General features: G+C 38.9%; 1 protein-coding gene and 1 long non-coding RNA gene across 2 annotated transcripts in view; one reads left to right on the top strand and one right to left on the bottom strand.

The window, feature by feature from the left end:
• The window catches only part of PEX5L (peroxisomal biogenesis factor 5 like), a 184636-nt gene that overhangs the window by 111826 nt on the left and 60181 nt on the right, over positions 1-12629 (top strand). Inside the window, exon 8 of the mRNA XM_033211780.1 lies at positions 7707-7802. Coding sequence (XP_033067671.1) covers positions 7707-7802 — 96 coding nt within the window. The remainder of the gene's footprint in view (positions 1-7706; positions 7803-12629) is intronic.
• The window catches only part of LOC117083773, an 84389-nt gene that overhangs the window by 21447 nt on the left and 50313 nt on the right, over positions 1-12629 (bottom strand). The window lies entirely within an intron of this gene.

Below are 12629 nucleotides of genomic sequence, written 5' to 3'. Positions count from 1 at the left end.
TGGACACTTACACTCTCCAAGACTAAACCAGGAAGAAGTTGAATCCCTGAATAGACCAATAGCAGGCTCTGAAATTGAGGCAACAATTAATAGCCTACCCACCAAAAAAAGTCCAGGACCAGATGGATTCACAGCTGAATTCTACCAGAGGTACAAGGAGGAGCTGGTACCATTCCTTCTGAAACTATTCCAATCAATAGAAAAAGAGGGAATCCTCCCTAACTCATTTTATGAGGCCAACATCATCCTGATACCAAAGCCTGGCAGAGACACAACAAAAAAAGAGAATTTTAGACCAATATCCCTGATGAACATCGATGCAAAAATTCTCAATAAAATACTGGCAAACCGGATTCAGCAGCACATCAAAAAGCTTATCCACCATGATCAAGTGGGCTTCATCCCTGGGATGCAAGGCTGGTTCAACATTCGCAAATCAATAAACGTAATCCAGCATATAAACAGAACCAAAGACAAGAACCACATGATTATCTCAATAGATGCAGAAAAGGCTTTTGACAAAATTCAACAGCCCTTCATGCTAAAAACGCTCAATAAATTCGGTATTGATGGAACGTACCTCAAAATAATAAGAGCTATTTATGACAAACCCACAGCCAATATCATACTGAATGGGCAAAAACTGGAAAAATTCCCTTTGAAAACTGGCACAAGACAGGGATGCCCTCTCTCACCACTCCTATTCAACATAGTGTTGGAAGTTCTGGCTAGGGCAATCAGGCAAGAGAAAGAAATCAAGGGTATCCAGTTAGGAAAAGAAGAAGTCAAATTGTCCCTGTTTGCAGATGACATGATTGTATATTTAGAAAACCCCATCGTCTCAGCCCAAAATCTCCTTAAGCTGATAAGCAACTTCAGCAAAGTCTCAGGATACAAAATTAATGTGCAAAAATCACAAGCATTCTTATACACCAGTAACAGACAAACAGAGAGCCAAATCAGGAATGAACTTCCATTCACAATTGCTTCAAAGAGAATAAAATACCTAGGAATCCAGCTTACAAGGGATGTAAAGGACCTCTTCAAGGAGAACTACAAACCACTGCTCAGTGAAATCAAAGAGGACACAAACAAATGGAAGAACATACCATGCTCATGGATAGGAAGAATCAATATCGTGAAAATGGCCATACTGCCCAAGGTTATTTATAGATTCAATGCCATCCCCATCAAGCTACCAATGAGTTTCTTCACAGAATTGGAAAAAACGGCTTTAAAGTTCATATGGAACCAAAAAAGAGCCCGCATTGCCAAGACAATCCTAAGTCAAAAGGACAAAGCTGGAGGCGTCACGCTACCTGACTTCAAACTATACTACAAGGCTACAGTAACCAAAACAGCATGGTACTGGTACCAAAACAGAGATATAGACCAATGGAACAGAACAGAGTCCTCAGAAATAATACCACACATCTACAGCCATCTGATCTTTGACAAACCTGACAAAAACAAGAAATGGGGAAAGGATTCCCTATTTAATAAATGGTGCTGGGAAAATTGGCTAGCCATAAGTAGAAAGCTGAAACTGGATCCTTTCCTTACCCCTTATACAAAGATTAATTCAAGATGGATTAGAGACTTAAATGTTAGACCTAATACCATAAAAACCCTAGAAGAAAATCTAGGTAGTACCATTCAGGACATAGGCATGGGCAAGGACTTCATGTCTAAAACACCAAAAGCAACGGCAGCAAAAGCCAAAATTGACAAATGGGATCTAATTAAACTAAAGAGCTTCTGCACAGCAAAAGAAACTACCATCAGAGTGAACAGGCAACCTACAGAATGGGAGAAAATTTTTGCAATCTACTCATCTGACAAAGGGCTAATATCCAGAATCTACAAAGAACTCAAACAAATATACAAGAAAAAAACAAACAACCCCATCAAAAAGTGGGCAAAGGATATGAACAGACATTTCTCAAAAGAAGACATTCATACAGCCAACAGACACATGAAAAAATGCTCATCATCACTCGCCATCAGAGAAATGCAAATCAAAACCACAATGAGATACCATCTCACACCAGTTAGAATGGCAATCATTAAGAAGTCAGGAAACAACAGGTGTTGGAGAGGATGTGGAGAAATAGGAACACTTTTACACTGTTGGTGGGATTGTAAACTAGTTCAACCATTATGGAAAACAGTATGGCAATTCCTCAAGGATCTAGAACTAAATGTACCATATGACCCAGCCATCCCACTACTGGGTATATACCCAAAGGATTATAAATTACTCTACTACAAAGACACATGCACACGTATGTTTATTGTGGCACTATTCACAATAGCAAAGACTTGGAATCAACCCAAATGTCCATCTGTGACAGACTGGATTAAGAAAATGTGGCACATATACACCATGGAATACTATGCAGCCATCAAAAAGGATGAGTTTGCATCCTTTGTAGGGACATGGATGCAGCTGGAAACCATCATTCTTAGCAAACTATCACAAGAACAGAAAACCAAACACCGCATGTTCTCACTCATAGGTGGGAACTGAACAATGAGATCACTTAGACTCGGGAAGGGGAACATCACACACTGGGGCCTATCATGGGGAGGGGGGAGGAGGGAGGGATTGCATTGGGGAGTTATACATGATATAAATGATGACTTGATGGGTGCTGACGAGTTGATGGGTGCAGCACACCAACATGGCATAAGTATACATATGTAACAAACCTGCACGTTAAGCACATGTACCCTAGAACTGAAAGTATAATAAAAATAAAATAAAAAAATAAAAATAAAAAAAAAAAAGAAAGGTTTAATGGACTTAGAGTTCCACGTGGCTGGAGAGGCCTCACAATCACTGTGAAAGGCAAGGAGGAGCAAGTCATGTCTTACATGGATGGCAGCAGGCAAAGAAAGTGCTTGTGCAGGGAAACTCCCCCTTATAATACCATCAGATCCCATGAGACTTATTCACTATCATGAGAGCAGCACGGGAAAGACCTTCCCCCATGATTCAATTACCTCCTACCAGGTGCCTCCCATAACACATGGGAATTCAAGATGAGATTTGGGTGGGGACACAGCCAAACCATATCAGACGTACACCCAGTAGTGGAATTGCTGAATCATGTGGTAGCTCTACTTTTAGTTTATTGAGGATCCTCTTCCTGTTTTTCATAATGGTTGTACTAATTTGTATTTCCACCAATGGTTTACAAGGGTTCTTTTCTCTCCACATCCTCTCCAACACTTATCTTTCATCTTTTTGATAACAGACATCCTAACAGGTGTGAGGTGATATCTCACTGTGGTTTTAATTTGCATTTCCCTATGATTAGTAACATTGAACATTTTTTTCATATATCTGTTGGCCATTTGTATGTCTTCTTTTGAGAAATGTCCATTCAGGTCCTTTGTCTATTTTTAAATCAAGTTGTTTTCTTGCTGTTGAGTTGTTTAAGTTCCTTATATATTTTAGGTATTAACCCCTCATCAGATGTGTGGTTAGCAAATATTTTCTCCTATTCTGAGTGTTGTCTCTTTATCGTCTTGATTGTTTCCTTTGTTGTGTGGAAGTTTTTGAGTTTGATACAATCTCACTTGCCTATTTTGCTTTTGTTGCCTATGTTTTTAGTGTCATATTTTAAAAATTGTTTGCCCAGACCAGTGTCCTGTAGCATTTCCCCAATGTTTTCTTCTGGTAGTTTCATAGTTTCAGGTCTTATATTTAAGTCTTTAATCCATTTTGAGTTGATTTTTTATATAATGTGAGAAAAGGGTCTAATTTCATTGTTTTGCATGTAGCTATCCAGTTTTCCAAGAACCATTTATTGAAGACACTATTCTTTCTCCATTGTGTATTCTTGGTACCTTTGCAGAAAAATAATTAACCATAAGCACATGGGTTTATTTCTGGGCTCGCTATTCTATTCCATTGGTTTATATGCCTGTTTTTATGCTGTTATCATGCCATTTTGATCACTATAGCTTTGTAATATATTTTGAAGGCAGGTAGTGTGAGCCCTCCAATTTTGTTCTTTTTGCTTAAGATTGCTTTGGCTATTCAAGGTCTCTTGTGAGTCTATATGAATTTTATGATTTTTTTTCTTTATGTGGAAAACATCATGGGAATTTTGATAAGAATTGGGCTGAATCTATAGATTGCTTTAGGGAGTGTTTGGGAAATTCTTTCAATTCATGATCACAGGATATTTTTTCATTTATTTGCATTTTCTTCAGTTTCTCAGAAAGTTTATTTCTTACCATGTGTCCACACTTGAAATTTTTGTTTGTTAATTAAAGAACCAACAGGAAGACATTAGAGTTGGTTCCAAAAGCAAAACAATGAGGAACAGAGCTTTATATAGCCAGTTGGGAAATAAATGCCAAAATGAGTTTCCCTAGTTAGGTACAAGATTGGCTAACTTTCTACAAGACAATAAGATATCACCGTTGGAGTTAACATCTCTACTAGGTTACACATCCTAATGACTAAATCCTAAAAGATTATGAACTATCTTCCCCTTTATATTTGTTTATATTTGTTCATCAGATATATTGTAGCCCAAAAGTGTCAGATCAGAGTTGTAGTTGGCTGAATGGTGGCCAGATATAGCAAAATACATGATTAAATTACAGGTCTTGGGAGAAGGAGGCTTTCCTGAACTATTTGGGTGGGCCCTAAATGCAACCACATGTACCTTATAAGAGTAAGGCAGACGGAGTTTTGAGAGACAAGAGGAGGCAACGTGGAGTGACACAGTCATAAGCCAAAGAATGCCTGAAGCTACTAGGAATTGGGAGAGGCATGGTGCAGATTCTCCCCCAGATCCTTCAGAGGGAGTGTGGCCTTGCTAATGTCTTGATTTTGGAATTCTAGTCTCTAGAACTTTGAGAGAATAAATTTCTGTCTTTTCAAGGCAACGAGTTTGTGGTAGTTTGTATTTGTTATACCAGTCATAAGAAACTAATACAAGGATCAAGAAGACTTAGAAAATTCTCTATACGATATCAAGAAATCACGCAATCTCAATTTGCCTCTTTCAAAGTTGGGCATACTTTTTTCTATCACGAGTTCTTTTGTTTTTGCAATGAGTATAAATTGGCTGCCACAACCCTGGAGTACAAGAAATGTCTTATTATTTTTATTTACTGATATTAAATCTGGCTCTAAGACCCCACTTGCCAGGATGATATGATAGTTGGCTTCACTTTTATGTTTCACGTCACCCTCCCTGTGTCAGTGTCTGGGTTAGGAGGAGGTAGTAGCTTTCATGGAGCCTAGAGAAGGGAGGCTACTTGTTCATGGTGGCCCATGAGCCTGGCCCACCCAACAGTGAGGCGCTGATGCTCCTGCAAGCCCAGAGGTACCCCACGACCCTTCCCTCTTCTGACCACAGGCACCCCTGTAGGCGCCTCACCCTTGTGCTGCCTGTGGGCCTTGCATTTTCCTAGGCAGCCCCCTTGGGCATTTAGCTGCCATTCCCCACTTCTAAAGCCCAGGCAATAGGACCTTGCTAGCACAGACCTCTGCCACTCCAGATCCAGGACAAAAAACAAGACCCCTCTCAGTCTCCAGTAACTTCCCCCTTAGCCTCCTGGATTGAACAGAAAACATTGATTGAGAACACCTCCTGGAGCTAAGGAGAGAAAATATCTTTAATTCATTCACTCACCTATTCACTGACAGCGTATTTTCAACAATTATTTATTGACTACTTATGGAGCACCCACTACCTGCTAGGAGACACTGAGGATGCAGAAGTATTCCCAGCAAAGAGGAGGAAAAGCAAATTAATGTTTTAATAAATAAATGTTCCACATTTATCAAAGCAAAACACAGACTAACACTGTTGTTTACGGTCATAATTACTTCATTATTGCTTGCAGTCCACAGTATTCTTAGGGCTTCCTTGTTGACTCCTCACTCATGCCATGGCCCCCCAGGGGCCGCTTTTCTGTGTGTTTTCTGTCTTCCTAGCATGGCTGGGTGAGCACAGCCTCCTGGGAGAAGCAGTGTAGAAGAGTGGTTATGAGCATGGCCTTGAAGCACCAGCCTTGCCACTTAACTAGCTGTATAACTTCGGGCAAGCGAATTAAGCTCTCTGTATCTCAACATCATCATCTTGAAAATGGAGTTGATAATACCTACCTCATGAAGTTGTCAAAAGATCAAAATAAATTGTAATACCTAAATTACTTAGAACGGTGTCTGGTAGTACTATCATGTCACAATAGAAGAGGGGTCCCCTTCAGGACCAACAATGGTAGAGAAACGAATGAAGAGCAGCTGAGCTATATGGAGGGCAAGTGCTGTGTGAAGAGGAAAGTTTTGCTGTAGAACAGTCGTTTTCAAACCATGACTGCTTTTCAGAATTACCAGAGAAGCTTTTCAAACATCCAAGCCCCACCCCCAGTTTCTTATTTAATCGGTTGGACGGGGCCCCAGGCCTGTTCAAGTAATTACTGTGGAAAGCCAGGGATGAGCATCACTACTACAGAGCAATCTAAACACATACCAAGAAATCACCCTCCCTACCCCCCCTGCACTCTATAATAAAAGGGACCGGGGAAATTCATGTCAAGCCCGTCTCCTCCTACTCCCCAAGGCCTAGCTGTGTCTCAGAGCATGCCGCATCCTGCAGCCCTTAGGCATATGTGGGCACTCATCCCTTGTCAGGCCCTGTGCTGGGCATGGGTAGTACAAAAGATACCAAACAAGATTCTTATCCTCATGGATCCACTGGTAGAACAGAGAGATAGACCAAAAAAAAGCAAAAAAAAAAAAAAAAAAGGAAACTCTCCAAGGTAAATTGTTGAGTGAAAAAATTGAAGAATGACATGCCTTTTATGTTTCATATGTTTTTGAAACACATTACTGTACATATTACCATACACATTATGTGTATAAATGTTTATGTAACTGCAGAGAAAAAGGTCTAGTGGTCCACCTCTTATTTTCCATGATTAATTTTTTTCAAAATAAGTATTCATTTTTTGTGAAATTAAAAATTAATTTTTTTAATTACAGTGGACTCCTGGGGAAAGGTCTTCTGAAAATGTTTGCATTTAGCTAAGTTAAGATGTGTATATACTACATTGCATATTAATTGTGGCAAAGCAGTTGGCCTTATCAGACATGATTTTATCTAAGTGATTCATTATTATTTAATAGAGAGCAATATCCTGATAAATGAGACATAAGACAGTGCCAACAGAGGGAAAGCAAAAGGAAGAGAATTCTGCATGAGGGTCTGCTGTGTACATAAGGAGAAAGGCCTGGAAGCCACACTTTCATTTCTGCAGCTTTTATGTTTTTAACCAGAGGCTGATCTTCCTCACAAGCTGAAACTAGACTTCTAATGGAGATTGCCCATCCTAGCTGTGTATCAGAATCACTTGGAGAGGTTAACTAAAATATCAAGGCCTGGAATCAAGACCAATTAAAATAAGATCTTTGGGAGATGAGGCCTGAGGAGTGGTTTTAGTATGTCCAGGGCTGAGACCCACTGTTGGAAGAATCACACGTGCATGCTCACACACATTTTGACAGCATCTCAGTTTAGGCAACATCATACCAGCACAGTACTCCAAAAATGTCATCAATCACAGATGATTCTTAAACTCTAGAGAAGTGAAATGGGAAAAGGAAAAGTACCTGTACATTTCTATAATATCATGTGATTCTAATATTATAACACTATGTGTATGATTGATTTCAGGCTCGACTGACCAAAGAACATCGCTGGGGAAGTGCATTACTTTCTAGAAACCACTCCTTAGAAGAAGAGTTTGAAAGGGCAAAAGCAGCAGTGGAGGTAACTTTTCTTAAAATTAGTTTTTTCTGTTTCATGCTCCTGAGAGTGGCATTTGAAAAATCAAACTTCGGCCGGGCGCGGTGGCTCAAGCCTGTAATCCCAGCACTTTGGGAGGCCGAGACGGGCGGATCACGAGGTCAGGAGATCGAGACCATCCTGGCTAACATGGTGAAACCCCGTCTCTACTAAAAATACAAAAAACTAGCCGGGCGAGGTGGCGGGCGCCTGTAGTCCCAGCTACTCGGGAGGCTGAGGCAGGAGAATGGCGTGAACCCGGGAGGCGGAGCTTGCAGTGAGCCGAGGTTGCGCCACTGCACTCCAGTCTGGGCGACAGAGCGAGACTCCGCCTCAAAAAAAAAAAAAAAAAAAAAAAAAAAAAGAAAAATCAAACTTCAGCAAGATAGGAATGAAATGGGTCTTATATTATAGACATGAAATAGCCATGATTATGATTGTCAGAATGAAACAATCATTTGGTACAGAATCTGGTATAATCAATGTGCTAGAGAATATTTGATTTCCCACCAGGGATGACAAATATGTATTACCTCTTACGCTAATTCAGCAATAGATTAGCAATGACTGTCAGGAGTCCTGGGTCAGAAAGAACTCTGAGTCTAGTCCAGGTTCTATGGTGAACCAATGCTATGGATTTGCTAGGCCTCGGTGAGGCCAAGGTTCATGCCTTGTATTTTTAGCTCGCTAGCATCTAGCACAACATCTGAAACATAAGATCTTGCTGCCTGTGTGATACATATGTTCCTAAGTAGGCGAGAAAAGGGCATGGCTGGAATATTCTAGCTAATGAATAGTCCATCTTGACTTGAGCCAATTTTATTATTAAGAATGTCCAAAACATTGTTGATAATTCAAGTGAATACCTGATTGGAACACTGATTTCTGTATTTAGGCTTCTAATAAGAAAGAGAAAGAGAGAGAAAAGGGAAGAGGGAGGAAAGGAGGGAGAAAAGAAGAAAGAGAAGTAAAAAATAAAAATAAAAATAAAAAAATTTAAAAACATAAATAAACAGAAAGCAGCTTTTGCTGTTTTTTTAATGCATTTCCTTCCTGGGTAGACTCAAAAAGAGTGCATCACAGATGCTATCTCTGCTACTCATCAAAGCTTTGCTAGATTGCTATTTGAGAGTGGAGCTTTTCACTGAACTTACTTATGAAGTTGTTGGAAGCTCCATTTCTATTATGGATATGAAATCTTGAAAACTGAAAGCACTTCTGGAATATGGTTCATTTATGTGACTTGTCTTCCTAGAATTTGCATGAAAGGATTACACTAAAAGGGTGGTTTTTCAGTACCTCTTACTTGAAGTGCAATAAAATTATATTTGCAGTTTAATATTTAAAGGATTCTTTCAATTCTGGGAAAGACTTCCAGTCATAATTTCAGATTATTATTCAGAAAGCCAATAAGAGAACACTTTTATTTCACCACAATACCATCTATCCAAATTCATTCTTTTAATTTTAGCCTTTTTTAATTAAAAAATAAAGCTAATGAATATTTAGTGCTCTTGAATGTGATCAACTGGTCTATTTGGTTGAGACCAGCTGAGTTCAGTCAAATTGTTCAAATGCATGGAGCTTGTAGCTCAATTTACCTTAAATGTAGGTTTTCCAAAATTAAGAGCTAATTTAAATTTTATCTTTTGAACTCCTACTGTGTGTAGCACACTGAAATACCACTAAAATGATTATTTTAAACCCATGGAATCTTGGGTAAGTAAAGACATTTAAATGTATCTGGTCTCATTTGGAATGAGAAAGATAATGAATTCACATTCAAAAGACTTAATTACAAAGTAACAGATCAACAAGGGAAGAATATCTGTGTATCAAGATATATATATATACATATTCACAAATCATTTAATCTTAGCTTTGGTAGAGACCTTAAAAGTTGTTTATCCCCACCAGACACACAAACCAAAAAATTTTTTTCTATTAAAGCACTTCACAAATTATTTACCCTGTTTCTATTTGAACACTTCCAATTAGGGGCAACTCACTTCTTTTCAAGAAAATCCATTTCCATTTTGGACAGTACTAATTATCAAAAACTTCTTTCTTATATTATGCTGAAATTGGCCTACCAGCAACTTGAAGTTTTGCTTGGTCTTGGTTTTACCCCCTCTGGAGCAAGTCAGAATTAATCTTTTCTCTTCATGCCCATCTCACCCCAGCAAGCCACATCTCCTGGCTTCTCCTTGTCTGTACCAGGACCTGAGTCGTTATTCCAACTTGTCACTAATATTATATAACTACTTACATCTCATTAACCAATCTAGGCCTTAGTTTCCATGCCTCTATGATCCTTTCCAGTTACAAAATCCTAGGAAGCTATAACTTACTTTAAGTAGTTATTCATTCAGCAAACCATACTGGCTGCTTACATGTGCTGGCTGCTGATCTAGGTTCTAAAGATAAGGAAATGATCCAGCATTACTTAGCAGTCTAACAATAGCATGACCCACAGGACCAATTTGGACAAACCACTTGTTCACTCTCCTTTAGTTTCATATCACCTGTAAGTTGAGGGACCGGGATTCCCAATATACTAAAACCCTGTAAGTTTATGTCTTCAAGTAAAAGGAATGGTAAGTACAGAATTCCCAGCAAATCAGAAAACTATAAACAGAGTTGCTTAACCAGAAGCCTGGTACTGGGAAGCTTCTCTAAGGAATGAAGGGAAATGGTGCCCACCAGAACGTGTGAACAGGTGTGGAGAAAAAAGAGTGTGAATGTGTGGTGAAAGAGGAGATAAAGTATTTACATTAAACTGATGGTAAATCATTCCTCCAAAACTTCACATTTATGTAGATTATTTACTTCCAGACATTATTCTTACCCAGGGTATTATCTAAATTCATAGCAGAAGACATAATAATATGCCTCAGGAGAGTCTTGGAAATATTTATGCCCATTGACCCAGCCACTTCATAGAATTTATCCTAGAGAAGTAACATGAAAGTTGCAATATTTTATCTGTAGAATTTCATTAAACAGTGAAAATTTAGAAAAAGCCAAAGTATTCCATAACAGAGTTTAACTAAATATCATATCCTTGTAGCAAAATACTATGTAACTATTAAAAATGTCTAGTGATAATTGAAATGATAGTTTATATATGGAAAGTTTTACAGTATAACCCCAACTTTGTAAAATGATAATAGCATAATAGATAACACGTTGAAGAATGTATTATGTGCAAGGCACTAAATCAGCATTACATGGCTTATGCCATTTAATCATCACAGCACTCCTATGAAGAAAGTAAGATTACTATTCCATTTTTCATATGAGAAAACTGAGGCTTAAAGACATTGCAGACAGTTATGTGGCATTTTATAAGCAATTAAGAGAGACTGAAAGTCAACTAGCAAATTGCAAAACAAGTTTAGCAAGTTGCAAAGCAATGATTCTCACCCAGACTCCACGGTTTGTATTCTGAACCACTGCATTGTATGAACATAAAGAGAGTTTGTCTTAGTCCATTTGAGCTGCTATAACAAAATAACCTGAGATATGGTAATTTATAAGTAGTAGAAATTTATTGCTCACAGTTCTGGAGGCTGAAATGTTCAAGATCAAATTGCCAACAGATTTGGTGTCTGCTGAGGGCCCATTCCTCATAGATAGCACCTTCTTGCTGGGTCCTCACATGGCAGAAGGGCAAAAAAGGCTAACAAATTCCCTCAGGCCTCTTGTATAAGGGCACTAATCCCATTCATGACAGCCCTGCCCTCATGACCTAATCACCTCCCAAAGGCTCTACCTCTTAATATATCACCTTTGGAGTTAGGTTTTAACATATGAATTTGAGGGAACACATTCAGACCATAGCAGATTCTGTGCCCCATTGTTAACAATAGTTATTCTTGGGTGGCTGGATTTGGAATGGTTTTTTCCTTCTTCTGTTGGCTTATTTGTATTTTCCAAATGTTCTGTCATAAAGATGTATTATGTTGATAATCAAAGGGAAAGTTGTAAGTTATAGGCGCTACAGTGGGATATAAGATTCTTAAAAGGACTTAAAAGTGTCTTATTCTTTATTTCAAGACAAATAAAGAATGGCGCTGCAGATTGCCTTCATCAGAGGCAATTTTAAATACTAGTAAGCTCCAGATGAAAATCATGCCTGGAGCAAGTTGAATTTTTCCAAAATCTCTGCCTTATATTTTTGTATCATCTGATTCCAATGTTCTTCCTATTTTACATTCTATTCCATTTTTGTCATCATCCTGCCTCATGATCGGCACCTGGCCACCTCTCCACTCTTTCTCCTGCTTCTCAGTCCCCCTACTGAGCTCCTGGTGTTTTCACTTCTGCCTTTCTCTCTGTTCCTCTCCCATACCCAAGTTTACTGCCCACTGTCCCCACCTTCTCTTCTGTCTATATGGAACACTCTTTCCTCAGATCTTCAGGTGACAGGTTCCTTCTTGCCTTTCAAATTTTAGCTAGATTGCCAATGCCTCAGAAAAGCTGAACCTGACCACTCAATTGCCATCGCATCACCTAGGCCTTCGTTTTTCATCCTAGTATTTATCATTGGGTTCTTTCTTGTTTGTTTTTATTTATTTATCTGTCTATAATCTGTCTTTCTACATTGAAAATGCAGTCTCCATGAGAAAAGGGGCCTCGTCTCTTATTTACCACTGAACCCCAATATCTAGAACAATGTCTGGTACCTACAAATAATCAATAAATATTTGCGCCAAGAGCGGTGGCTCATGCCTGTAATCCCAGCACTTTGGGAGGCCAAGACGGGTGGATCATGAGGTCAGGAGATCGAGACCATCCTGGCTAACACAG

The sequence above is a fragment of the Trachypithecus francoisi genome, unplaced genomic scaffold (assembly GCF_009764315.1).
Source record: "Trachypithecus francoisi isolate TF-2019V2 unplaced genomic scaffold, Tfra_2.0 Lachesis_group0, whole genome shotgun sequence".
Lineage (NCBI taxonomy): Eukaryota > Metazoa > Chordata > Mammalia > Primates > Cercopithecidae > Trachypithecus > Trachypithecus francoisi.
Note: the sequence above shows the minus strand (reverse complement) of the source record. Positions and strands in the feature narration are given on the sequence as shown.